Source organism: Chaetodon trifascialis, chromosome 13 (assembly GCF_039877785.1).
Source record: "Chaetodon trifascialis isolate fChaTrf1 chromosome 13, fChaTrf1.hap1, whole genome shotgun sequence".
NCBI classification, from domain to species: domain Eukaryota; kingdom Metazoa; phylum Chordata; class Actinopteri; order Chaetodontiformes; family Chaetodontidae; genus Chaetodon; species Chaetodon trifascialis.
Window position 1 is genome coordinate 19533111 of NC_092068.1, and position 27052 is coordinate 19560162.

The 27052-nt window shown below is 39.7% G+C and overlaps 1 protein-coding gene across 4 annotated transcripts in view; it reads right to left on the bottom strand.

Annotated features, from left to right (window-relative positions):
* The window catches only part of grid1a (glutamate receptor, ionotropic, delta 1a), a 232473-nt gene that overhangs the window by 53007 nt on the left and 152414 nt on the right, over positions 1 to 27052 (bottom strand). For all 4 annotated transcript variants that reach the window (XM_070977037.1, XM_070977036.1, XM_070977040.1 and 1 more), the window contains one exon: positions 26730 to 26935. In XM_070977037.1, the coding sequence (XP_070833138.1) occupies positions 26730 to 26935 (206 nt within the window). The remainder of the gene's footprint in view (positions 1 to 26729; positions 26936 to 27052) is intronic.

Below are 27052 nucleotides of genomic sequence, written 5' to 3' on the forward strand. Positions count from 1 at the left end.
GTTGAGGCCCTGGGCACAACAGAACGCAGCACTTGAGAGGTTCAACCCTAGTTCACAGCGTTAGTGAACACTGACAAGTTTGGACACTCTAGAAATAAAACCTTATTAGGCTAAATGATGTTTGGGAGCTGCTGTTTAACCTCGCTGCTGAAGAGATGTGACAGTGTGTAAAATGTCTGAGAGCTGCTGTAACAGACTGAAAGCGGAGCCGAATTCGTACTGTAGGTGATCACCGTGAGGTCATTCACTGTTAGTCATCATGGCCATTTCCTCCAACATCAATCTAAGAAAGCAAAAGAACGACTGCGGCTTTGAACTTCACGGGGATACACACATACTGTAACAGAACGCTAGATTAACATTCATAATTGCTTTGTTTCTCCTCTAATTATCATGACTGGCCCATAGTTTAGATAGTTCTTCATTCAAAATGTGAAATTAGATTTTAATTGAAAAGAGCCTGCATGGTGAGAATTTAGAAATATTACAAAACATACTTGCAGTACTTTAGGGAGTTGCTCATTGGGATTCAAACCTTGTTGCTCTTAAATACAAAAGCCCTTGTGTCTCTCTACAATTCTTACATTATTTTGCATAATTAGCCCTTTTCTAATCGCTCATAGTCCTATTTCAGTTGAACGAAGCAAGGGTTTTCCCCTTTGCTCAAAATTTATCACACCAAAGCCTAAAAATCCATTTGAGAGCTTAAATGTTATCGACATCCAGGCAGAGTAATTTTGGCTTTGTGTGTTTTCTTTCTTTCCATTCACTTCAGGAGATGATGTAACAGTGAAACTCTGGAGAGCAATGTGGTTTTGGAGGAGGCATTGACAAGAGCCTGGAGTGACATCTGAGGAATATTCTATACTGTTGATACAGCCAAAGCCTGGCGACAGTAAGATCTCCGATCAGAGAGGCAAAGTACCCCAGGCATGTTCTTATACAGTAGCAATGCCACAAAGGCAGCCACAGAATGCCAACTCCAATTTAAAACCGTGACAGCTGAAAAGGGATTGAGAGGAACTGCAGTTAGAAGGATGTGAAAATAGGTGGGGGGAGTTTTGGGTAAGCCTCAGACGACTGAGGATGAATCTCCTGAATGTGAAAAGATGAGCGCGCTCAGTGTAAACTCACTCCATACAATTATTTTTGCCGTACAAAATCATGTTTTAAATGTTAAAAAGCAAAGCCAATTTGGATTATACACTCAGTTGCCTGTTTGTTAGGTAAACTAATTCAGTCTAATCCAACAGTCCTGCAACAAATCCAACTTTCATGAAGGTCTCAATGTTCAGTTTTTGTCATAGAGAAGTTCAGAATTTCGGAGGATGTGGTGTGTGGTGCTGTTTAACTGCACTGTCTTATACTGACAGGTGTTTCAATTATTTTGTCCACTTCATATATCAGTGAGGGTAAATAATGCAAACACCTCTTAATTTCTATCTTTTACGTTAACCTGCAGCTCATCATATTAACAAGAAGTCATTGTAAAAGGGCTGATTACTCCACAAGTGAAGAAACCTTCAGTGAGACTAGTTAAACCAAAACTGAGCTTGAACCGCTTATTAAAATGGTTGTTTATGATAATTACTGTAGCTGTTTGCTTCTAGTATGAGCTATTATAGCTATAACATCACACTAATTACTGGATGTGTTCGAACTGTGGCCTCTTCCTGTGAGCTGGACAAAAACTCATAAATTTAGAATGAGTCTAACATTAAAAAACAAACAAACAAACAAAATAGATGCACACATCCATATATACACTAAATGTTTTTTTGTTGGCAATGACCACAATGTTCTCATTGCTCACATTACAGTTTCCGGATCTTGCATGTGAAGCCAATGCCCACCCCGCAGCTTACAGTTTAGATAATGATCTAAATTCAATGTGTCTTCAAAACAAGTGTTCACAGAATCACCATGTGGAAAGAATGAGCATCCTTCCTCCCGGCTGGAAAAAATAAACATGTTTATTTGTTCACTCAGTGCTTTTGCTGTTCACTGAGTTGTACTTGTGATTGCTATACAAAGATGCACATTAGATGTTTACAGTTAAAAATGTATCATTAGTTTCAATCTATCTATTACAATTACTCAATGTATGTGTCTAAATCTCTGCATCAGTCTGTCTGTAATCTACCTTCCCATCTATCTGAGTCTGTATACCCATCTACAGTATCTGAATCTATATATACAAATGGAGTAAAGATTAATCGCCCTCTTCAATCGCATACGTGAGAGGACATCCGCAACATTCCCACACTAAAATAAATAAGACCACCATGTGCAATGCAGCCTGAAATCCTTAAATTGCATATGCAATCTTCAATCTCAAAAAGTGCACTTGTATCATAAAATATGCTGGTGGCACCTCAAGCATCGCTCCTCAGTAGTTACAGAGCAGTTAACAGGAGGACAGCCTCAACAGTAATGCTAATTCAAACTGGAATTCGAATTCCTATTAGCTCCCACAGCCATGTGCAACTTCATATACAGAGACATGAGCCCAAACAGTGTTACTGAAAATATAAAGTTCAGAAGGATGACGCTGGCCCAGGAACTGAGGTAAACGGTGCTCAGTCGACAGCATTTAAGGACTGAAACTCAACTTGCCACAAAGTTATCCAGTGTCACTGCAAGCGTTTACTTTTGCCTGAGTGGCAGAGGACATGGCTCTCTTGGGCATTTCAGACTGAGTTTATGAAATAACAACTGAGCAGACTTTTTTTTGTCACACATTTCTGATTAAAAAGAGTAATGAAAATCAAAACTTTTGCGACTGAATCAAATTGGTTTTTAATCTGCTGCAAATTCAGGTTTGTCTCTATTTGAGGCAATGCAGTGTTAGTTTTAATAAGGCCGGGGTGCATCTAATGGATGAGAGTGTGTGCCTCTCTCACAGTTTTTGGTCTTTGGCTATAATTTGAAGGGGGTGGAAAAGGTTTTGGTAGCTGTCACACCTTCCGTGTTCTTTCGGTGTGAAGATCTCACAAAGAAGGAGTAATGAGGTCTGTCATAAAAGATTCACAATAGTCCCTCTGAACCCAGCCTTCCCACCGTTGCTGTGGAAACACATCTTCAGACCACTTAATCTGCGCCGTCGACACAGAATTGAACACAAAGGTGCCGACTACCCTTGGTACCCCTTCAGCCTGGTATAGACACAAACAGGCATACCTTTTAAACAAACACACATCTAAACATGCCCCTTTGAACCATACATGCTCTATCAACTCATGATTCATGCTCAAATATACAGCAACTGGTGAAACCAACAGAAAAGTCAGTCTGGGTACCGATCAGCAGTCCGTGATGATAATCCAACACCTGAACAAATCGCTTCTGACCTTCCACTGTCAGTATTCAAGACCAGGTGGCCCTCCCAGGAAGATGGCACACGTGTGTCACATAAAAAACAAATCACGACTCCCATCTGCCATGGTACTAAGGCTGCTACCTTCTCTCTGCACTTAGTCAGCTTCCCACAGGCTTACACCACAGCCATGAGTGGAATAGCTAATTTCCCCACTAGGAGGTTCACCAGTAGGCACATTAGCCTTGGACTAAAATTAGAGGAACCTTGACACGGTGCCCACAGCTGCAACAGAGGGTTGTCATTTATGTATATAAATGCACAGCAGGTACATTTGATCTTCTGTGTTTGCAGCAATCTTTAAACATAATCTTTGTGCTAGGGCAGAAAATGAAACTCGTCCAATTTTACTTAATAACTCGATACCTGACGTGCTCCAATCTTGGGATGCATTTAATCAGTTGTTGCTGTCACATGAATAAAGAAACGCAGGTGTTCACAAAGATTGGTTGAACCACTTTTTTTCTAAAAGCACATTTTAGTCGATGAACCATTCGACGTAACATCTGCATTGTTGTCATCTTTGGTAAAGTACGTGATGGCTATTCTTTAAGTGTTGCTTTGACATACTCCATCTGTGGACCGCTGTGCATATTGTGAGCTGTAATGTCGTGAGGGGGTTTTTGGAGAGTCACTAACAGGGTTAAAACTCTGTGTGACATTTTCTGAATACCGTAGCAGGCTGAAGAGCCTCCTGAGTGCAGGCATTCAATAAGGCCGTAAGAACCTTCAGGGCGAGGGTTTTATAGCAGTTGCTATTTTTCAAACAGTGCAGTGGACACGGCCTCAGCACGGATTTCACCCACCACACCAGCAAATACACTGGGACAGAATTGTAATGAGTGTGTACATTAAGGAAAAAAAACTGGATCCAGTCACACCCCACTGTAGCTATTACATGAACATATTTTCTCCAAACAAGTCTAGAATATATATTTTTTATCTTTGCATAATACAGTCAAAATAAGTCATTCTTTCTGTGAACAACCATCATGACAGAAGGGGCAACACATGCATTTCCAGAACATTCAGCTTTCTAATAAACATTTTTAACAACACCATTTGATGGCCCAGGTAAAAACTTCTATAAGCAATTCAACGAATGTGCCATTGTGAGCAAGCTTTGCTTTGAATAGGAACAGTTTGCTGGAAAATTCAAACTTTGTTAGCATTTTAACAAGACACCAAAGAACAAATCTTACACAATACATCTTAACACAATGAATTACTTTGCATTCCCGCAGGGTGCCCTTGGGGAAGCACTGAACATAAACTAAACCCCTGCACCTGGAGGAAATTTATGTTGTGGATCTTTGATGATATTTGCAATTGATTTTTTACTGCGCAGCTGATGGATGTAATAAACCAGGATAATTAACACACACAAAACTGATTACCTCACCAAAAGTTATTTTGTTCAACTGCAACTACAGTTACAACACAAGGACAAGCTGATATACAGTCAATGTACTGTAAAAAGCAACACACTGCAGGACACAAGTGTCTTTTCTGTTTAGGTAACACAAACACAAGTGTTCCGTGAACTAAAAGTGGTATTTTAAGGAGAGAGATTTTAAGGTGAGGACAACATTAAAGAAATTCACTACTCAATAACTGTACACAACATGAGGATTGTATTTTTGGAAATGATTTGGGCAAATCTTTCTTGGCCTCCCTAAAATCTTTTTTTTTTTTTGTTTAATTTTTCAAAACATTTCCACAGGACTGAAGCAGCTCTCTGATGCTCTTTGGTAGTCAATGATGATTAAGGCTGAGGAGTGAGACACCAATGGCTTAGGGGAGCAACTGTGGCACACAACCTGGAACAAAGACCTGTGCAACGCTCACTTTGAGGTTGACAAGAAAAATCATATATAAATGAAATCTGTAATTCATGGGACTGGAGATAAGCAAAAGAATGCTATTCAAATGCAACTAAATAATGCATTCTACCATTACCTAACATTAGCCGAGTGACTTCAGGTGAGTGAAATACAACAATTGTTTTCTCTAAAAGCACTTCTTAGCATTTGAGGGCCATTAGCTTCAAATAATGAACCACAGAACTTTGCTTTCACAGTGAACTTCACACCTGAAAAAACACCTCTTAAGAGGGTGAGGTAAGTGATTTTTATTTGGAAACATATAAATAATTAAGCTGTCCCTTTAGCCAATGCATTCAGGGCAGGATGGGTAGCTTCTTACAAACCAGCACAAAGAGAAATCTCTCAACTCTTTACTCAAACTTCTTCCAACAGTTTTGTGCAGAGGGTCACGGGTTAATAGAGGCGACACTTTAATCAGTTTTATTCTCCATAAAAGCTGATATGGTGGAAAGTGTTTTGTACAGTCGGCAGTTGCACAAGGCTCCTACCTATACAGTATAGTTGTAGAGTTGTCTCACAAACCCCCCTATAATCACCACAATTGAGTGTCCTTAGATGGCACTCAAGGCTCCTGAGGTCCCTCAGTCTCTTCATGTGCTGTGGACTTGTTTTACACAGGAGACGCTTCCCACCACATAAGAAAACTAGACACTTTTGCAGATGACTGCTGTAATCTCAAGGGTACACATTCACACTCTCATAATGCTGAAACTAGGGCTGCTCCTGATGACTAATTTCCCTGACGATTAAACTGAGGTTTAAACTTAGATTAGCTGACTAGTCTAAAAGTCAGAAAACACTCAGTCAAAATTTAGCACAATTTAATCTATAAGGTTAAGTGAAAAATAATGAATATGGTAGAAGAGCCATTTTAAACCGTTAATCCTGGTCTTCAACAACCAAACTGCATTTTAAATGCAGCTGAAATGTGAGACAGTTGCTGTGCACCAGGGTTTCAGTGCCGTTCCTCATGCTAGTCCACATGTCCGATTTTAATGTCCTGTACAAATGGGAGAAATTCAGGTCAAATATTACTGTGTTTATGGGCCCTATTTTCCCATGTTTTTGCATGTAAGTGACTAATGGCGACACCAATTTTTGAAATTGCCTGTAGCCACAAAATGGGCTGTAATAAAGTCCCTCTGGACGTTTGCACACTGTTAATGTACGGCCAGTAAAAGTGTTATTGCCACTGACAGGCTCAGATTGTTATTCTAAGTGTCTGATGACATTATGGAAAGGATCTCTTTTTGTTTAAGTATGATCCTTTTTGTTAAGCAAGAAACAGCCACAATTTCAATTTCACCAATTATATGCCAACAGACTCCATTTACAGGACAAGTAATTACATCCTCATAAAACACACTAGACAGAAACAAAGTAAAACTCAACAAAGTCTTCATGGTTCACATTTCCACTGTTCCAACACCACCACCAACAACTGTGGTTTGGTAAAAACCTTTATTCCTCACATCGGGAGAGGGCGGACATAAGCAGCGGGGGAAACAGCATGTAGAGCCGGAATGTTTTCACATCTAAGCCGGGAATTATTTTCACTGGACATTATGATCAGAGAGTGTTAAATATCAGACAGACAGAATAGATTTTCCTGGTAAAAAAAGAAAAAACTCAATAACTGTTTCCAGATAATGAAAACCCTGCCGTGCATTATCAACACATTATCCTGTAATTTAAATGAGTACATCAATAAAATAATGAGTTTAACTGATACGTACATCTGGTGCCAACTAGTGCACTCTAGTCTCAAATTCACTACTCACAAGGAAGGACAGTGAGAACAATGATGAGGTGAGAAACCTGAACTAAAACTAAGGTACTATTAAGACATGACCATATCATCCATACCACAGAGCCTTTTTCCACTATTCTTTTTTCTTTTACTTCAAACTTCCTTTTTAAATGCTTGGTGGAATGTCCACTTAGCTGCAGCCTCGGGAGAATGGAGTAAATGTGAACAAGAGGTACTGTAGTTTCTTCAAAGGTACACAGATGACATGCTTCTGAAAACAGCTTTTCAAGTTTCAACCTGGTGTACAATTTATAAAGGTATATAAAAAAGTCAAGGGATTAGAAATATTTGTGGAATAATTAACTTTTACAGTCACCAGCTTCTGCTGCTGCTAAAAGGCTTTTATTACCATATCACATTTTCTTGCCCCTCTTTGGATGCCTGATTTAAACCTTCAATTCAAAGCTGGAGCTTAGCTGTCATTTGTGTTACTTTCATTGTACAACAAATACTGTTGAATCCAAACAGGGCTCAAATACCATTTTGAGTTTATTTTACTGTTCGACGAGGTTTAAATCCAGTTTGCAGCTAAAGATCAGGATCTTTTGCAGCTAAACAGGATAACACTTTTTTTTTCTTGTTGAAGACATTATTGATCCCACATTGGGATCAATAATGTCAAGACAGGGTCAATGTCAATGATTATGATAAAAAGTAGACAGGATGTAGAATAAAAAAATCAACTGTGTATATGTACACTACGTACAGATTATAAAAATACTAAACGCTATAAAAAATACTATTGCCAATATTCCTATGCTGCTATGACTAGCTGCTACTCATGTGGTGCCATCTTGGCACATGGCGAACATAACTTTCATTATCAGAGATTGGTTGACAGCATATTAACCATGACACTGAATAAGCTGAATGTATGTTTGCCTCCCTGTATGTTGGAACATCTGTGTTATTGCACAAGGTTTCTCATCTAAAGAGCCAGTTTAGTTTTATCTCCATAATGTCCTCCGTGGGTCAAACGCACACATTTATTACTCTTCCCTGAAAATGAGCTTTTTCTCGTCCATTGTGACAGAAAAGACCGCAGAAGGAGATGTGTTATTGCCTGCCAAAAGAAAAAGAGGCTGGGATGTGCCAAGTGAGGGAGAGAGTTGATTGCTGCTCTTCTGGAACATCAAGACTGGTAAACAAGACAGGTGGTGTCCACCTGTGCAGATATGCATCTTACTGCCATCCTAACCCCCACCACACACACACACACACACACACACACACACACACGCACACGCACACGCACACACACACAACCAGACCTGAGGTACCATTAAACATGGCACAAATGGCTGTGGTTGGTGGTGTGAGTGTGGTGGTGTGGGCAGTTCCCTGTTGTATGGGACATGTGTGTGACTAAGAGGCAAGGAGCTCCTAAAAAGACCACTCATGCTCAAACCAACTAAGTAAATAAAGGTAGAAAAATAGCCAGATGCCCATTGAGTAAAAGATGTGTTGAAACACTTACTGTAGGTCTGTCACAGTCTTTTTTCCAATACAAAAGTGCGAGTTCATACTGCCTCTATTTTCAGAGGAGTAAACAGGGATATTTTGAAGTGAAAAGCCTGAGAACACAGGCTAAGACTAAAGAGAAAAGATGAAACCAGAGGAGAGGCCACAACAAATGCCAAAAAAAGTACATGAGTTACATGGTGTTAATGCTTTGGTTTCTCCGAAAAAACACCCTAAACAGAGATGTTTTATAAATCACTGCCTGATGGGTCTGTATTGATGCTGTGTCCCTCTTCTTCTGAGAAATCGAGGACTTCTGTGAGCTGGTAAGTATTACAGGTCGGGGTAAGTAGACAGGATCTATGCACCAGACTCTTCCTGATTAGACACAAGTAAGCAAGATAAGTGGGCAGGCAAATAAGAAAGAAATAAGAAAAGAGGGAGCAAGAGAGGTAACAGCGGGAGGTTAGCTAGGCCAAAGATGAATGTGAATCTCCTACTAATTATTCCATCACAGGGCAAGACATGTCTTCTTTGAACACCACAGAAAAGAAGCGCTGTTATGGAGAATGGGGGTGTGAAAGTTTATGTTTTGACATAATGCTAACTCCAAACAGCTCTGGCAGCCAGGGAGGCTGCAGAAAGAGGCACATTGGTGATGGCACATTGTGAACTACATCACCTGACAATATTGAGAGTTTATGTACGTTATTTACTTTATGAAACATTTTTGGTGCTGTTAGCTTAATCAGCATTATGTTTACAACTATGGGCATGTGAACTGCCATGTATGATACTTGTTCAGGCCCATAAGTACTTTCTAGAGGCTTTATAGACAATAATTCTCAGTAACAACCCTGTGGAGTAATTTGAGCAAAGTCTGAATAGGCTGCAATTGTACAGACAATAAATTAGTCAAATGTGCTGTAAATAACGCATTTTATTTCGTGTATGTTTTTCGTATTCCCTCGAGACCACTGTGACCGCATCAAAGATACAAAGAGTTTTCTATGAACAGTGGTTTATGCCTTGCTTGAGAGGAATCTAATTTGCCAGCGTGCTCCTGTAGTGGCCTCAAGTAATGGTTTTGCTGCTTTATAGCTGGCAAGCTTTTCAATACACCTGAGGAGCACTTTAATTTAATCTGTCTCATCAAGATCAATAAATGTGTCTGAACTGTGATTCTTTGGGACATACTGCCCGTTAATAGGCCACAATGATTTTAGAGTGACCATTTTCTACAACCTCATATACGTAGTTCGGTGCTCTGCAATACTGAAAATCAACTCTAATCAAGCTGGTTAGCCGCAGCGCTGCCAGAATGTGCAAAAGCAAAGCTCTTACGCACATTAACAGATGGTTGCAAGAAAAGAAAGATATGGAGGGGTGGGAGATGAGGGGTTTCCGAAGCTGAGGAGAAGGCGGAGTTGTGGAAGAGGATAGAAGGTGCATGATCAAAGCCTATATTTTGAAATCACTTACTTCTCCATTAGTTTGATTAATGGGGCCAGCCTCATAGTCAGACAGAGGCAAGGGGCTTGAAAAATGATGCAATTACTGCTTTTTGAATAGAGGGCTGAAAAGGCCTGCTTGAAAGGAGGATCTGGAGGAGATTCTACAGGGCATCCTGGACAGCAGACTACCTCCTCTTCATCCATCTATCCCCTGTGCCACACACCCTGAAGCCCCACAGCACTACTATAACCCTTCCCCTCTGAGGCGTCTCCCATCAGGCTTAGTAGCACGCTTCACTGGTCTTCTCTAAGCTAGGAAAGCACACTATAAATTGTGATTAATACGCATCTACAGCATCTTTCAATCTCTGCGTCACATTCTGTTTAACACTCAGATGAAGCTCCACTCCATTCCCTTAATGCAGTCTTTATTCATTTAATGTTTTTTTAGCAGCACAGCACATTTACGCTAATGTCCATGTTACATACTGTAGGCTTATCAAGAAATATAAAAAGAATATTATATAAACCTCTTGAGAAACCAGCTCTGCCACTTCTGAGGATGTTTTAATAAAACATTATGATGGTCCAAAAGCTTTGAAATCAGGTCCATTGTTACTGAGTGGAAATGATGACAAACGATGCATTCAACAAAGGAAGCCAATATTTCCTTTTTCCATACCAAATCAAAAGTGCTTGGATCTCCATTACATAAGATCAACGGAAGACTTAAGAAGCGAGCGTAGGAAATACAAAAGGTTCTGAAGAAGGAACTTGAACTCGACCCGGTTTCCCTCCTTCTGGGTCTTCCCAGTGCCTGTGTAACTGATACATATCAGAAAAAACTGTATAATGTTTTGACATTTTGTGCCAGGAAAAATATTCTTCAACACTGGACTTCAGATAAAGCCCCCTCAGTTGTGGGATGGCATAGGACAATAATGGAATATATACCTCTGGACTTTCTGACCTGTCTCCTGCACTATAAAACTAATGCCTTTGAAAGAATATGGAAACCATTTATTGATGATATCAATGTAAATATTTCTGCTGTAATGACAAGGGCATTTGTATAAAAGCTGTATCTCTCTTTTTAGCTCCCATTGTATTGTATTGTATTGTATCTCACTTAGTGTTGTATAGTGTACCTGTCACATTTACCTGTAACTGGTCTTTTTGTTTGTGATTTTGGTTTTTAGGTTGTTACTCCCAGCTTGCTTTTGTTGGCCTGTTTGTTTGGCCCTGTCTTGTGTTTGTTTGCTTATTGATAAAAATTAATAAATACATTTAAAAAAATAAAATAAATGTGACCCTCTACAACAGTGTCAGAGAGAATTTGCACCAAAAGAGAAATAAAGAAACGTGGATATTTGTTGTTTCCTCAAAAAAAAAAAAAAAAAAAAAAAGTGAGCGCAGTGTTATATATATTATAAATTACGTGAAAAGGGACAAACCTATGAGTGAAAGAGACTGTCGAGTATAGGAAATTACCTGGAGCAAAGCTGTTTACATAGATTTACAAAAGATTTACAAAGAGATTAAAACTCTGCAAAAGGATCACTCTTACAGACTTCTCTTCATCTGGACATGAACCTTGATGAACTTCACGGATATCACTGAGACAATAATGCCCCCATTGTCCAATTCTAGCTGCCTTTATGAGCCAGTGTGTGGGAAGCAGTCTACAGGAGACTGAGTAACAAATAGGGCAGTTTGATTCAGGATAGCTAATTATCTCAATCATCGCACCACCAAGAAAATGGAGAAGAAGACATTAAAGAATAAAGTGAAGGAAAGAAAGACAAAGATTAAGAAAGAGGGGCCTGTGACGCAGAAGTCAGATTTGTCAAAATCTTTATAATGCATTGGAGTTTTCAGCAGCTACTTGGCAACTCTTCTGGAAAGTAGAAAGGGCAGGGGAACCTTCACTTTTATTTTGCAGTTCTTAAATGCCACCCAGTCTGCATAGTTTTGAATAATAACTACTTTAACCAACTCTCTGTTGTAACTGTGATTGTATTTGGTGCTCTGTGGGGGTGTCCTGATTATTACTGCAATGAGACAGCAAATGTCTATTTCCCAGACCTCTGAACACTTTAGTTTCTTTATCTGTGTTATTCCAGTGTGCGTGTCTGCATGTGAGTGAGAGCGCTTAAGGAAAAGCTATAGGGATCCCCTTTGGAGAAAAGTGAAGAAAGATGGAATCAAAAGCAAAAAAAATAAATGAAAAAAAAGTGGTTTTCAGATTCATGTAATGCATTTCTGACTAGATCCAAATTTTAATTTGATGGAAAGCTTGTTGGCATGATACTGCTGCAAGTATTTTGGCTCTTAACTATATTTCAATTAAACACAAGATCATGGGTAAGCGTTGGCACAATGAATCAAGCAACATTCTTGGTAGAGTGTGAAATCCCAGTTCAAACTACGTATTAGCATTTACAGAGATTCTCTCCAGAGAGCTCTTTGGGTTTTACATCAAAATCAGTTAAGGATTTCATTCAACGCTCCCAATGCAAAGTAAATCCACTAATGACATTGCAGAAGCACTCACAGCCATGGGAAACTCCCACAGGCTTGTGGTAATAACTCTCCTCAGAACAGCAGGTTTCTGCACTGAGGTGTTGATGACCTTTTTCAAAAATAATAGCTATGTTGAAAAACTGGGACTGAATCCATATACGTGATTATGGTTACGTGGGATTCTATATTCCTTTGTAAGATCTTAAAATGTAACAATCAATCAAAAGTTACAGGAAACGTCTCACTGTGAACGCTCTGTGTAAGACTAAATAGGAATAGTTTGTTGTGTAGCTGTGAATTCCTTCATAACCAACAAACCTGAGGCAAACAAACAAATTGGAAACAGCTGTACTAATGCAATGTGCTGGTAATTTCCCAAAGACATAAACTGACTGATGCATGAGAAACAGACTGAAAAACACAGACATAAAATAATCTATGCTGCTGATATATTTTTAGAAAATCCCACTTTCATAAACAGCACATTCGTATGGACACGGAAAACAGATCCTCTCTGAATAATGCCACCTGCATATCTTGCAGTAGTTATGCCTAAATGAGATACAGTATATGGCCGTGTCTTTCAAATGTGGGTGTTAACACAGACCTGCGAAAGAGACATCAAAGGAACATATGAATATGCATGTGCACATGCTGAACACTGACTCATACATATTTGTGTAAGAGCAAAATAAAAGGAAAAAGTAAGCAAGTAAAGAGGTAAGAAAAGGGTAACAGGACACCTGAACAGGAGTTTATATTTATATTCCTTCCACAGGGACTGTACTTTAATTGAACATTTTCTCCAGAGCTTTTGGACTGATAGGCTATGTGCTAGGTACCAATACAGTACTTGTTTTCCAAGTGGTTGGCTTTGCAATTACCCTTATAACTCTTACTGTATTTTGAGTTTGCCACTTGGGAACTGGGCAATAATCCTGAGCCCACAGCAACAATTTCACAGAGACAGAGCTTTCCAACAATATTGTAGGGTTTTGGTATAATTGCATCTCATATTATGCTGCAGGGAGACAAATATACAGGGTGATAAAGCTATTAACATATACAGACAAAGTAACTGTGTTTTTGCCTGTTCCAAATCAACAAGAATATGAACTACACATGTGCTTTGCAAAAAGCAAAAGAAAAAACCATTTGAGGTGGTTTTAGAATGTATCTTAACAAAAAATAATTATTAGACATATGAGAAATCACTTAACATGTTCAAACTAGTGTTTTTGGCGGCCTGTTTTAATTTTAGTCTAGTCTTTGTGTCAAGCTGTCATTTTAGTTTTTATTAGATTTAGTCATGTTCATACTCTTTTTAGTCTAGTCAAGTTTCAGTCAACTAAAAGTCTGAGCATTTTAGTCTTACTTTAGTCAGAATTATCCGTGACTATTTTCGTCTAGTTTTAGTCGACGAAAACTGATGACACTTTAGTCTAGTTTTAGTCAATGAAAACTGTAGTCTCTTTTTAGTAATGCAATTCTATTTAACCCAGTCAATATAGTATCTAGTAGCATAGACGAAACCAAAATTTTCTTTTAGTCAAACCCATTTCACAATTCAAACAAGGTTGTCTTATTATTATATTGTTACCTTATAGACTCAAGAATACATCCATTCCAGACACAAAGACGCTCTGATTTGAGTTAACAACATATTTATTTTACCAACCAAAGCCGGCTGGCCGGCCATCGGTCCCCTTCTCTGTGTCAGTTGTCTGTCGTTAACGTTAACCTACCGCAGCTGCATCTACTAAATAATGCTGTGAGCGGGAACTAATGCCGTGACGTTGCCTGCGACTGCGCAGTGCGACCTGATGTAGCCCCTGAAGTGAGAAACGGGAAACATAAATACTGCAAAATAATAATAATAACGCAACTAAAAGAGACGAAATGACGCTAGAACATTTCGTCTCGTTTTGTTTTAGTCAATGGAAATGAAGAGACATTTTAGCAGAGTTTTTATTCTGTAAACCACATTTAGTCTCGTTTTTATTCGTCAACGATATTGCATTATATATTTAATTATAGTTATCATCACATGACCAGCATTTATGCTGTGTCTCGTCCCGTTTGCTATGCTATAAAGGTTCATTGACGACGATATTTAGTCATAATTGAATCATAATTGACGATCGTTGACGAAAGCAACTATAGTTCTAACCAGCTGGGCTTTGTGCTCAGATCCTATTGTTGACTGATTTATTACTTACTAAACAACATCAGGCTCTGACAGAGCAACTCTGCTATTTAAAGGACTTCTGACACTCATGTACAACTCTAGAGGTCACCAGATGAATGAGACAGACTTCACCCGGTGCCTTTTATGAGATTATCTGTTATCCCTCCTGATGAAATAAAAACTTCCCAAGAGTTTACTGTTTCAATAATGCTAAGCATGACTCATAATCGCAAACATCGATCAAAGTTTATCACCCTCTGTCAAGACACGGCTGTGTTTGGGTGCTGCCACTGAAATACATAAACTGGGAGGTGTTTTCATTCCATATGCCTGACTGTACTCAGTATTTCCTTTTCTAAAAAGGACAAGGCTAGAGTGATCACAGAGGCTAGGAGGTAATCAATTATGGGGCCAATAGTGTGCTGTTGTTTTCATCACTTTCCTCCACATCATCACGATAATCACTTTTACTACTACCACCACCATCATCATCAGTAACACAATATTCAAGTTATTTACCCTTTGAAGGCCCTTTCCCACATTTTAGAAAGTCCCCTGACATTGATTAATGTGATGGGATAAGCCATCACCTCAAATACACCGCACTTTTAATTCCCCAGCATTACTTATGAAAAGGCAAATTATTTATGAAAAGCTCTTTTAACTTCAGCAGATGATTCATACTTGTGAAAGTAATAACAATCCATCAAGTAAAGAGCTTGCCAACTGCCCCGGTTTCAATTTTAATACCAGAGTTTGGATATACAACCATTTCTCTTGATTATTCCGCCCTCCCATGAAATATGTACCTGAAGAGGTGGTTTTATTTAGATTTTGCTGGAATACAACTTTGTTACAAAGTGCTGTGCTGTTTGAGGCAACCTATTGTATGCAAAGTCAAACGCGTGCTGAATATTTCAAACCCAAGTTTCCCCACCAGCTCCCAGGAGGTACCGTTAATTGATCATGGACAGAGAGGGAGCCATCTATCATTTACCTGTCAAATTGTAGCATTTATTCATCACACAAAGCAATTAATGTTTTCTCTGTGTGAACTAGCCTCGACTTTCTCCATGCTCCATGGTAATAACACATGGCTTCCTATGGAGAAAAATGACATGGAGTTGCTGAATTTAGTCTCACGAACTATATTGTTTTGCTTCGAGCCAGGGATGGCATTGGAAATTATTTGCTTGAGTATACAAGGGCTACAAAAGGGCACTTACACTACAACACGTCTGCTACAAATATTTGGTCTATTATTGTATATGCTGTATACATTATAGTTGTTAAACTACTGCAGGGTAAAAAATACTGATAGTCTAAAGAGCATATGAATCTATACCATAATGTATCTGTCTGTACTGCAACCAGAGGGGTGACGGAACAAACAGAGATATTACAGAACAATCCAAGTTTGTGGACAAGGTGAGGAGAAATGAACAGAGGAAGAGAAATGGAGACATAGACAAAAGGATACAGTGCAATAAGAGAGGAGGCAAAATGAGGTTATGGGGGAAAAGCAAGGGCAGAAAGATGAAGTGCCCGTGTAGAGAGAAACATGAAACCATTAAGATGGGAAAAATACAAAGAGGAAAAGAGGGAATGTCCTGTAACAGGGACAGAGGGAGAAAGAGAGACAAAGAGGGAGGGCAGAGAGGGATGAGATGCAGGACAATGACAGATCGTTTTCTGGCAGACTCAATTTGTCACGCTGTTATTGGGAGGAAAATGGAATCGGGGAGCAGCAGTGAGGGTCAGAGGGAGAGGACGGGGGTCCAGAGGTGGGAGCGTTAAGCCAGGAGGGAGCAACACCAGCGGACGGTAAGCGAGATAAACTCTGCACACCTCTTCACCTCTGGCCTTCAACAGATGATCACTGGAGGTTACAGCTCTCTGATGACTCCATCCCAGTAACCAGCGGCCCACCGTGCACCAGCTGATGTTTAAAACATGACTCCAAAGTGTCCGTACTGTATATGCATGTGATTGTGACTTGGATTCATGCCCTTCAGTTGAAACTTAAAACTCAACCTGCAGGTTTCTGGTGTGTCGGATGGATGTATTTGCTTTTATGTGGTCATTTAAAGATACATTTATGTATTCAAGGGGCACGCCATGATTTTCCACATGACTTCAGTTTAATAATCATAGGGAGCACGCTCACTCTACAAGAGGTTTGTCAAGTCTGAGAAAATAAGTTTGGCCTTTGTGGCAGACAGCCTGCATTACAGAGCAGAGTGACAGAAATGGGCAATTACTACACAGGGATGGTACGACAAAAGATGTCACTGAATTGAATTATGGGAAGTGCAGGATGCAGTTCGGAGCCTCCATACTAGGGTCTGAAAGGGTCAGGATAACTTGACCTCTGCTGCACAGATCCTGACCATTATTTTCCAAAACTGTTCCTCCAATTTCACAGACTTGTAATACTGTAATACTAAACAGCATCGTTAAATCACCAAATGCCCTCCTAGACCTCAGTTGGGCATCGAGTTTCAAGTCATCAAATCATTTAGCTGCTGAATTTTATTTTGCTGTTGAGTTTTTGGCTTTATTCAGCACAGTTGTGTGCACTGCAGTTTGTCTACATGTATGTTCCATGCCAATAACACGACACATCATAGAGAAGTTGGGGGTATTTGGGGGTATTTCTGGGTACTGTGAGTATAGCTTTACCATGAGCACTGAAAGTGGACACTTTTTGTACACATGTATTGAATTTACAGTTTATGGCTAAAGCATTTTTTTTCATCCACTATCCTTTTGACAAATACCACATATTGCAGCTTAACAAAAGCTAGGCATTATTCATATATTAAAAATATGCACAATAGCAAATAAATACAAATTCCATTCTGTGAGACGTTTACACAGCAACAATATTGTAATTTAGACATACAAAACTGCCCTAGCTTTTCATCATGTTCAAGCTGTGGCATAATTCAACCTAAAACATGTCTGAATTGGGGGCAACTCCCATCAACTCAAGAGGATATTCCTCTAAAGAATAATCTATCAGTAAACATGATTAAATTCCCAGACTGCGACCATTGTTTGTGTTCACGGTACAGATAATCTTGATACTGTATAATCATTCATATTACGTCCTTTATCTGAAACTTTACCTGCACGCCCCTGCTAAGTACCGGCCATCCTTAATGTGTTACTTTGTTTGTCACCTCCATAAACTCTCCCAGCCTCTGATTCCAAATGATGCCACTCAACAAATAACACACCATGGCCTTCATTTGTATTCTGGGCCAGTCTAATTGAATCTTCTGGGTGGCTGCTAGTGTGTTTTCTGATGGCGTTTAACAAAAAAAAAAAAAAAAAAAGGGAAAAAAATCAGACTGAAAAATACTTTTGGAGCTTTGTAATTATACCTGGCCTCAGTCATTAGCACTAAGGGAGGGGGTGTAGACGGAACTGGCAGTGATGGATCTGGGGAAGGAATGAGGGGTGATGCAGTGAAAGTGTGCGTGTGTTTGGGCATCTTTCTGTGTGTGTGCATGAATGCAAAAGGTGTTGTTTGTGCCAGCACTACGCTCCTCTGCACCAACACTATGCTCTCCGTGTCAGGTTAATGAGTCATGCTGAGATAAACACTTCCAGGTCATGGCCAGCTTTATTCCGTCTGAGGGAGAGGGGAAGTCCAGGTGCCAAGACACAACTGTGCAGGAGTATTTTGAAAAATGTGAGAAAATAAAAACAGACCAGGGACAATTTGCATGGCTACAAGAATCTAAAGTTTATGATCGGTTTCGTTTCATCCTCAAAACAAAGAAAAACCTGGACCACCAATAAACACGGGGTAAAAATTGGAAAAAGGAAGCAAAAGAAAAAGAACTGGGCACAGGAAATGAAGACAGTCTAGACACAGGGAATATTAGCTCTTAGTGCTGGGAGAGATAATAAGAGAACGGAACTGAAAACATATATATATATTTTTTCCATGGTGTTCTCAACCTGTGACACTGTGACTTTGACAAAACATTTGTGAAGGACACAGAAATGTTGCAAAACGAGAGCTTTCTTTCAAGAGACATCGAAGGCTTTCATGTCAGAAAGATGCGGGTGAAGTATGTGTGTGTGTGAGATGTGCATGCTTATGTGCATGTATGTGTGTCTCTCTGTGCTGTGACCAACAAGCTGTCATGTCAACGGCACTGAATTCCCCCAGCAAGAAAAGCCATCATCGCTGTCTTTTTCGAAGCACCCCATAATAGCATTTCAACTCAGGCCGCTTTTAAATCACCGTCCACAAGTGTTTGTGACAATAAGACGGAAGAGTCCTTGGAATCAAAACACAATTCATACCAAGGGCAAATGTGTTTATTACATCTCACACTGACGTGTCACAATGGTCCAGTTTTAATCAGCGATTCATGGTCTCAATTTTTGACAAGTGAATCTGTTTCCAGCAGCGAAGCCTTGTCTGCCATGCAGTTCAATGGGTACACACACATGTTCTGTAAGCCCTTCCATGCCTCTCATTGTTCAGAAAAGAGATAAAGGGAAATCTGTTTCACTGTTAGATGTGAAGATTTGTCACACAAGAGGACATTTTAAAAGCGAGTGGACAAAACAGAAAGATAAGGAATTATTTACTGAAATAAATCCTTTTAATCATCAAGCAAGAGCTGTTGAACTCTCGAAGTTATTCTGGGACACAGCAAGCAAAAGTAGGATTCATGCCACATTCATGTTGAAGAGCAGACGTGATCTTGAAAGAGCACAAAAACAGCTCCAGTATGTTTGGTGTTATTGTGTCCTTCCCTTTGAAATAAATATTTGAATGTTATATATTTCAGTTGGCAGAGATGGCAGAAAAGCAAGATGCTCAGGAAGCACCAGCTCCACTTTGAAAGTAGGCATGGGGAAAATGAAGTGATCTACCTCATGTCTGGCAAGGCATGTCCACTTTCAGCATCGCTTTTATTCTATTTTCATCTTTAAAAGATTCAGGATATTTGTGTCTGAAAGGCAGCTACTGTATAATACAGTATATATCCCCTACATACAGTATGCGCTACAGCTGAGTCACCAGCTCTGAATATTTATTCCTGCACAAACATAACTCAAAAATAAGCAGAGGCCATTCAGCAATGAGACGGGCTGGTGACTGTCACAGTCCATTGTTTCACAGAATTTCAGGAGAACACAGCATCATCATAAGAATAAAAGTAATAATTAAAGTCAATTAGAAAATTGGCTTCACCAAATCAAAATGATGAGAATTATGAACTCTTCAGTGCTACCATTTGCTATCAGATGATCAAGTTTCAGAGGTGGGTGATTCAAGTTTAAAGGGAGGGATGGCAACAAGGTGCAACCTAGTCATAGCATTCTGATTCCCTAAGAAAATAAATAAATGAACCCAGCAGAACACATCTTAACTGTCTCAGTGGGAGAAATGTTTTACAAACTGGTGAACAAGTTTTCATCTTTCCCACATTAGATGTGGAACCATGGGTTGCATTCAAACTATCATGGGGTCCAGAGTAAAATGCTTAAAGCTGTCCAAATCAGTCCCTTAATTGTCTGTTAAAACAAAAGCCATCTCTCCCACTGGCTTTAAAATGTTCCATTCTTAAAAAGATTCGTTGTGTCAGATACAGACTCAGTTCCAGCCTCTCAACCCTCACCTCTTTTGTCTCTCTTCACTACCATCTCTTCCATTAGATTTCACCCATTACTGTTTCATAAAGAGCTGCTTTATGTTGGAGGAGCCCCTTCTAGCTCTAAATCTCTTTCTCATCTTTGACCTTTCCTCCCTACATCCATCTCTCCCTGTCCTTTATTCCTCTCCCTGCCTTTGTATCCCTCTTATCTGTGCTCTCTCTCTCTCTCTCTCTCTCTCTCTCTCTCTCTCTCTCTCTCTCTCTCTCTCTCTCTCTCTCTCTCTCTCTCTCTCTCGTCTTCCTCTCTTTACCTTCCTGCCACCCTGCGCAGCATCTCTTTCTGCCTCTCACGTTCCCTGGCAGCAGGCAGCAGTGCTTGTCACTCTTGTAGTTTGGTGTAGCCAGCGAACAGGAGGCAGACCTCACCCAGCCTCTCTGCTACATCCATCAACTAGCCTGCAGAGCTCGCATGCCAGCTGACACCACCCATTCTGTTTTCCTTCACATTGACACCTTCAGGAGGCCACTGTCCCGCAAGCACAGAGAACGAATGCAACAGAATACGATAAGGAAAAAACATCTAATTTGTGTTAGATTACAAACGCTGACTCAGACCACAATGCTCACAGGCCTGTGAGACTTAAATTCATAACTGCAACCTGGAAATGCTTCCTAATAATAATACACTGTGAATATATACTTTTATCATATATATATGATGTATTATTCTTACGATTTATTTTCAAAATTCAGATTCAGTGCAGGTATTTCAATTGCTTAAAGCTTTTTAATCATTGGTGAAAATGAATGGCTCTATCCCAAAGTCAGAACCGGGAAAGCCAGAAATTTCATTTAGGTGTATTCAAGATATGTAGCTCAGAGCTGCACCATTGACAATTAATTTAGGAGTGACTTTGGTAACTCATAAAATGTGTCAAGCTTTTGTACCTCAATGTGCATCATTTTATGTAAGTGATTTAGCAAATGCTCACTAATACTACCAAAGGACGTCAAAATGGGGCAGCTGAAAGCTTTAAATTCCACTTTATGGCCATCTAAAAGGCTTGCGTGACTCAAGTGAATTTCCCAAATCATGAAGGGAGCAGAGAGAAGTCGGGTGTCAGGAACGAGGCGGCGCTGAAGCTGACAGAAGACGCTACATCCTCTCATGGCCAAAATGAACGAGAGACGAGATGGCAACTGTCTGGATGGGAGAAAACAAGAGCCCAAAATTTGAGAATAGAACTGCAGACACTGTCAATTGCATGTGTATCTTGTTCAAAGTATGAGACATGACTGTGGCCTTAGAGTAGACTGTAGAAGTGACAACTGACTTGTGACAGAATATGTTAACCAGGGAAGCAGAGCATCGCCAGAATAGAATATGCGACTTAGAGTGACTTTTGCTATTGCGCTTATGTCCTTTAATGTTAGTCAGGTAAATTAAGAACTTGAAATTAAAGTTATGAATATAGTCTAGCTATATTAGTCCTGAACTGTCTGCCTGACAAAGGTGCCTCTCTTTAATCTGCCCAATGCATATTAGGACATTTTTCTTTCATCCCCATCTGACCTTGTAGAGGAATAAGAAGGTATGCAGTGATTGTGAGAAAATAGGCCCCTGGGCACAGACATGTGAAAGACGTCCTAACCCTGTACATAGGAGCCAGATACCCAGACTGAGAGAGACTGTAAGAGACTGAAAGAGTCATTTGCAGCTGTTCAGCGTATCCTTTTAGTTGTTTTGTGTCTTTGTAGTCATTAAGAGTATTGCTGTGTTGTCGCTTTGTTTCTCTATTAGTCATTTTGCATTGCTGTTTAGTCATTTTGTGGTTCTTTATAGTGGTTAAGTGTCTCTTTGTAGTCACTGTGTGCATCTTTGTGGAGGTTTTGTGTCTCTCTGTAGTTGTTTTGCATCTCTTTGTAGTGGTTTTTTGCCTATTTGTAGTCTCTGTAGAGGCTGTTTGTAGATGTTTTGTGTCTCTCAGTACTTGTTTTGCTCTTTGTAAATGTTTTGTCCCTGTTTCTTTGTAGTAATTTCATGTCTTAAGTTATGTTGTGCCTCTTTTGCAGTTGCTCTGTGTCTTTTCTGTGTCTAATTTTGCATCTCTCGCAGCCATTTTACATCTCTTTGCTATCTTTTGTGACTCGTGCTGTTTTCGGTCTCTTTGTAGTTGTTTCACATCTCTTTGTAGTCATTTTGCAACTCTCATCATAGTTGTAGTGCATTTATTTGCTTTCGTTTCATGACTCTTTGTAGGTCTGCTTAGTAGTCTATCCATTTACTAGAAATACAATGAATGAGCGATGAGCAGAGTAGAAGAGAGGCAGAGAAAATAATGGGGCTGAACAACCTCTGAAATGCACAGATGACAAACTGAGAAAAGAGCAGAAAGCAGAGCAGGTCTATGTGGTAAGCAGCACTGCCACATGTTTCATTAACAATACACTGCATTAATGCATCCTTGCCCAAATAGTTGAGTCCATTAATACATTAATCCCCTTAATTACCCACACTTCTTATAGTTACATGACCATTGTGAAATTTGGATTGGATTTTCTCGATCCGGCATTGTGCCAGTTTCTCATCACCATGGCAACTCTACCGTTTTCCCTCATGCTGAAACAGTTCATGAGTACTTAATTCTCCAAGGCACCATCATCATTTGCCGTTTAGATATTAGCATACAGTATTTACATTTTTCCTCGAGTATCTCTGGTGGAGATTGGGTACGCTCCGTGACAACAGTTACCAAGGTATCAATGACGCTGTGATGAATAAACCAATCTCCACCACTCGTCATATATTACCATATTCACAGGAGCATCTGGGAGCTGTGCTGAATGGGAAGCTGTGTTGATTTCTCAGTCCCCAAGATGCCACATGTTAATTGTATTAGGAATGATTAAGAATATAATTGGCGAGATTAAATGCAAACTTATGAGAAGAAAAGATGTCTACAGCAGTGTGTGTGTGTGTGTGTGTGTGTGTGTGTGTGTGTGTGTGTGTGTGTGTGTGTGTGTGTGTGTGTGTGTACTAAAACAGAAGTCTTTGGAGTACAGGGAGAGATCAAAGCAGAATGTCACTAATGAAACTTGAAAGCGTTGGCGTATTCTCAAACTGCACTGGTATATTTGTATTTAAGTGCTTCAACTTCAGATTAATATTGGGGCATTTACATGAAGCTAACAAGTTTTTGACCCACTGTTAGTTAAGACTGTTTTCTATTGCATCTGACTGACAATAGATAAAAACAAACAAAACAAGTCAGTGCAAAACATCTGCAGAGTTAAGCTGAAGTTTATCGAGAGTGAAACTTTTCCAGACACAGACACAATAACATGTATGCTGCATATATATGCCATGTGTTTTCTCATGGTTTTAAGACAATGATTCAGTTACGGACAGGATTGCAGAACATAGAGCACAGCGCTGTAACAGATTCTCTCTTATTCTCCAGCGTTGTTTAAATGCAAGTGAGCTCCAAATGCAATAAAAGGATGAAAATTTGGACGTATGTTTTACATTCCTTTTACAAAGCGTCATGCGTCATCATGACTTAAGTTTAAGTTCCTTCTATCTATTCTTTAGCACTGACTCCTGTTCGCAAAGTAAGATGGATAAGTATACTTATAGTGGCCTACAGAAATGTCATAATGCAGAGCTTAGTGTTAAGTCTTTCTTTCATGGCAAGTGACATTACACAAAATGTGAAAAGGTTCTGCACCAAGAGAAATATACCTTCTCAGTGTCTCCGAAAATGAAAATAAACCAAACATGAAACAGCAGCCTTGATACACCATTTTATGTCAGTGTTTTTAAGAAGCAATTTAGAAGAAATTTAGAAGTTGTGAAGAATACGGAAAGTAAAATGAGAAATACTAATAGCTATTAATTTTAACTTGACATTTAACACATTTCACACAAAATAAGATGCCAATCTTTAAATTCTCTGCAATGTCTTTTAATCTAATGTGTGTGTGTGTGTGTGTGTGTGTGTGTGTGTGTGTGTGTGTGTGTGTGTGTGTGTGTGTGTGTGTGTGTGTGTGTGTGTCCCTCTGCTGATTCAAATGATATGAAATGTGCAGATTGTTTGTCAAATGCTGACACATCATAAATACATGCTTTTCACTGTTAATTCAGCATCCCATTTTTCTGTAAAATCAACCGCATTGGTCTACTGTCTCTGTAGCTGTGACTTATTTGGATGACATTTTGCTTTGATGGGAGTTGAATAGCAAAGATGTTGAAAGCTGACTTATAAAACATCCAAAATAGATTTGTCATAGACTATGAATTTGCCTTTTGGTTAACAACTACAATTACCACCTTGTGGCTGTATGCCTCTGACAACCATAAATATAATACAGTCCATTTACTTTGAAGGAATTCAATTACAGGTATTAAGTGTATTTTTTTTGGTTAATCCAATTTATCACCATATAGACATGTGTGATTCCACTGAAGAATTTCCAGTGAGAAACATGCTGTCTTCACTTAGAGACTACTTTTACAGAGTAATACAGAGGACAGCCAGAGAGCTTCATCACACCTGAAGCTCAATATCAGCAGAACCAATGAGCTTGTGGTGAACTATGATGCTCCAACTATGGATGATGCTGCACAGAAGCTACAAATTGTAGGACGTGGATGCTTCACACACATCTTCGACCCAACAGCACAGAGGATCTATACAATCAGCACAGTTTCAAGGTGGACACCCAAGATGAGTGTCACCAGTTCAGTATTTGACCACATGTGAAATATAGTCACAATCTGCCCTTCTGCTCCTGAGATATGGTGTTAAATACTGGCCAGAAAAGTGTTATTGCAGAACATTATGATGTCACAGTCAAGTTGACATTTGACCCTTTAGATATAAAATGTTATGTCAATGAGCTTGACCTTTGACAACCAAGCTCTAATCAGTTAATTCTTGATCCCAAGTGGATGTTTGTGCCAAATCAAGAAATTCCTGAGCCTTTCCTGAGATATTGCCTTCATGAGAATGGGACAGACGACCTGAAAATATAATGCCTTACATAATGCCTTCAGCCATGGCAGACACATAAACATATACAAATATTAAGAGGAGATATTGCAAGATGTAAAAGAAAAGAGCTTTGTTACTGTTAACAGGGTGTGTGCCTTTTATCTGCAATCATATTTTAGCATCCCTTTGTCTACTGCCCTGAATCTGAGGTCCAAAATTTTGAATTTGAATTGGAAAATCTTCAATATTTTATCAGTGTTTCACTGGCCTTGCCAGATGAAAGAGAAGATTAAGTGTCAGACTGTGATGTGTTTGTTGGGCAAAACAAGACACTCAGTTCGCTTCTATGTGGCCATATTTTTCTCCATCACTGCCAATGCCATGCAAGTCTGTTTTTCACTCACACCAGAACACAACCGAACATTATTATTTGACACGGTTTGACTGAGAAGAAGATTAAAAGAAATCCTTCAACTTCTGGCTGCCATTAGTGAGGAGAGCAGAGAGAAGCATTTATTACAACACCTACCTCAACTATTTTTAGTTGACTGGTATTTAGGTCAGCCACGGACACAGCAGTTCACATATGAACTGATCTGAAGAGAGGGCAGCTGGATAAACTTTGAACTTAGCATGGTGCAATGAATGAGGAAAAGATATACACTAAAGTGAGAGTTGGATGCATCAACTCCTACATGGTCTCCTAATTCTGACGGCTATATTTAATAAAAATGATGTGGATGGAGAAACTAGGGGAGAGGTTGGTAACAGCTTCCAAGTTAGGATAGTATAAGCTGAGAAAGATGCAAATCCTCTGTGGCTCCACACACAGTTGGTTTGACTTGGTTTGAACTTTGCCTGGGGTTACATGCAGCGTTGCTGATCTGTACAATAAACAAAACTCAAACAGAACTGGCAGTGCAGAGAAGGTTGAATTAATGTTTTACGGTAGACTTACTGTTTCTGCCGTCCAGAGATGTATCTGGAACGTTTGATGCAGAATACCGGCACCTGAAATGTGGTTTTCTTCTCTCCAACTCAATATTGAAGGCAAAACACACCCCAGTCTGATCTCTGCCATCTGCTTTGGGTTTTGTCAGAGCACTACAGGGGTGCGGACAGGCAGTTGCATCTTGTTTCATCAGTTTTAACAAGGGAAGGGTCACTCGTCTGGTCTTAGTGGCATGTTCCCAATGAAAACTAGGCAATTCATCTCCTACTGCTCAATAATTATATTGTTTATCATTTACGACATAGGCAACTAAATCTTTATCAGTTGTGAGATTAGGGATGCCAAGCAAATCTGTTTCTCTTCTGTGGGTCATCATCTTTACTGCATAAATGCTTGTTTTCACTGTCTCTCTGCTTGCTGATCCCCTGATGAAGAAAAGCCTCAGCAGTGTAGCCTACCTGGTGGATGAACACCTGTGCACCTCGAGGACTCATGAGCAGCACGGCTCGCCGTAGAGTGTCCCGGTACCGGTTGAGCTCCTCTGTGCGCATTGTGTTGAAGAGGTCAGTAAAGACTCGGCTGACGTTGCGGTCCACCCTCTGCAGGGAGACATCTAGACCCAGCCGAGACGACTGGTCCATAAAGGTCTGCAAACCGCGGATGTCTGAAAGAGGAGAAAAAATGACAGAGGGTTGATGTTACTGGGGGCCACAAACAGACAGAGAAAGAATAACACTTTTGGCAGGTGCTATGTTATAGAGTACTTTATTCCCAGAGCATT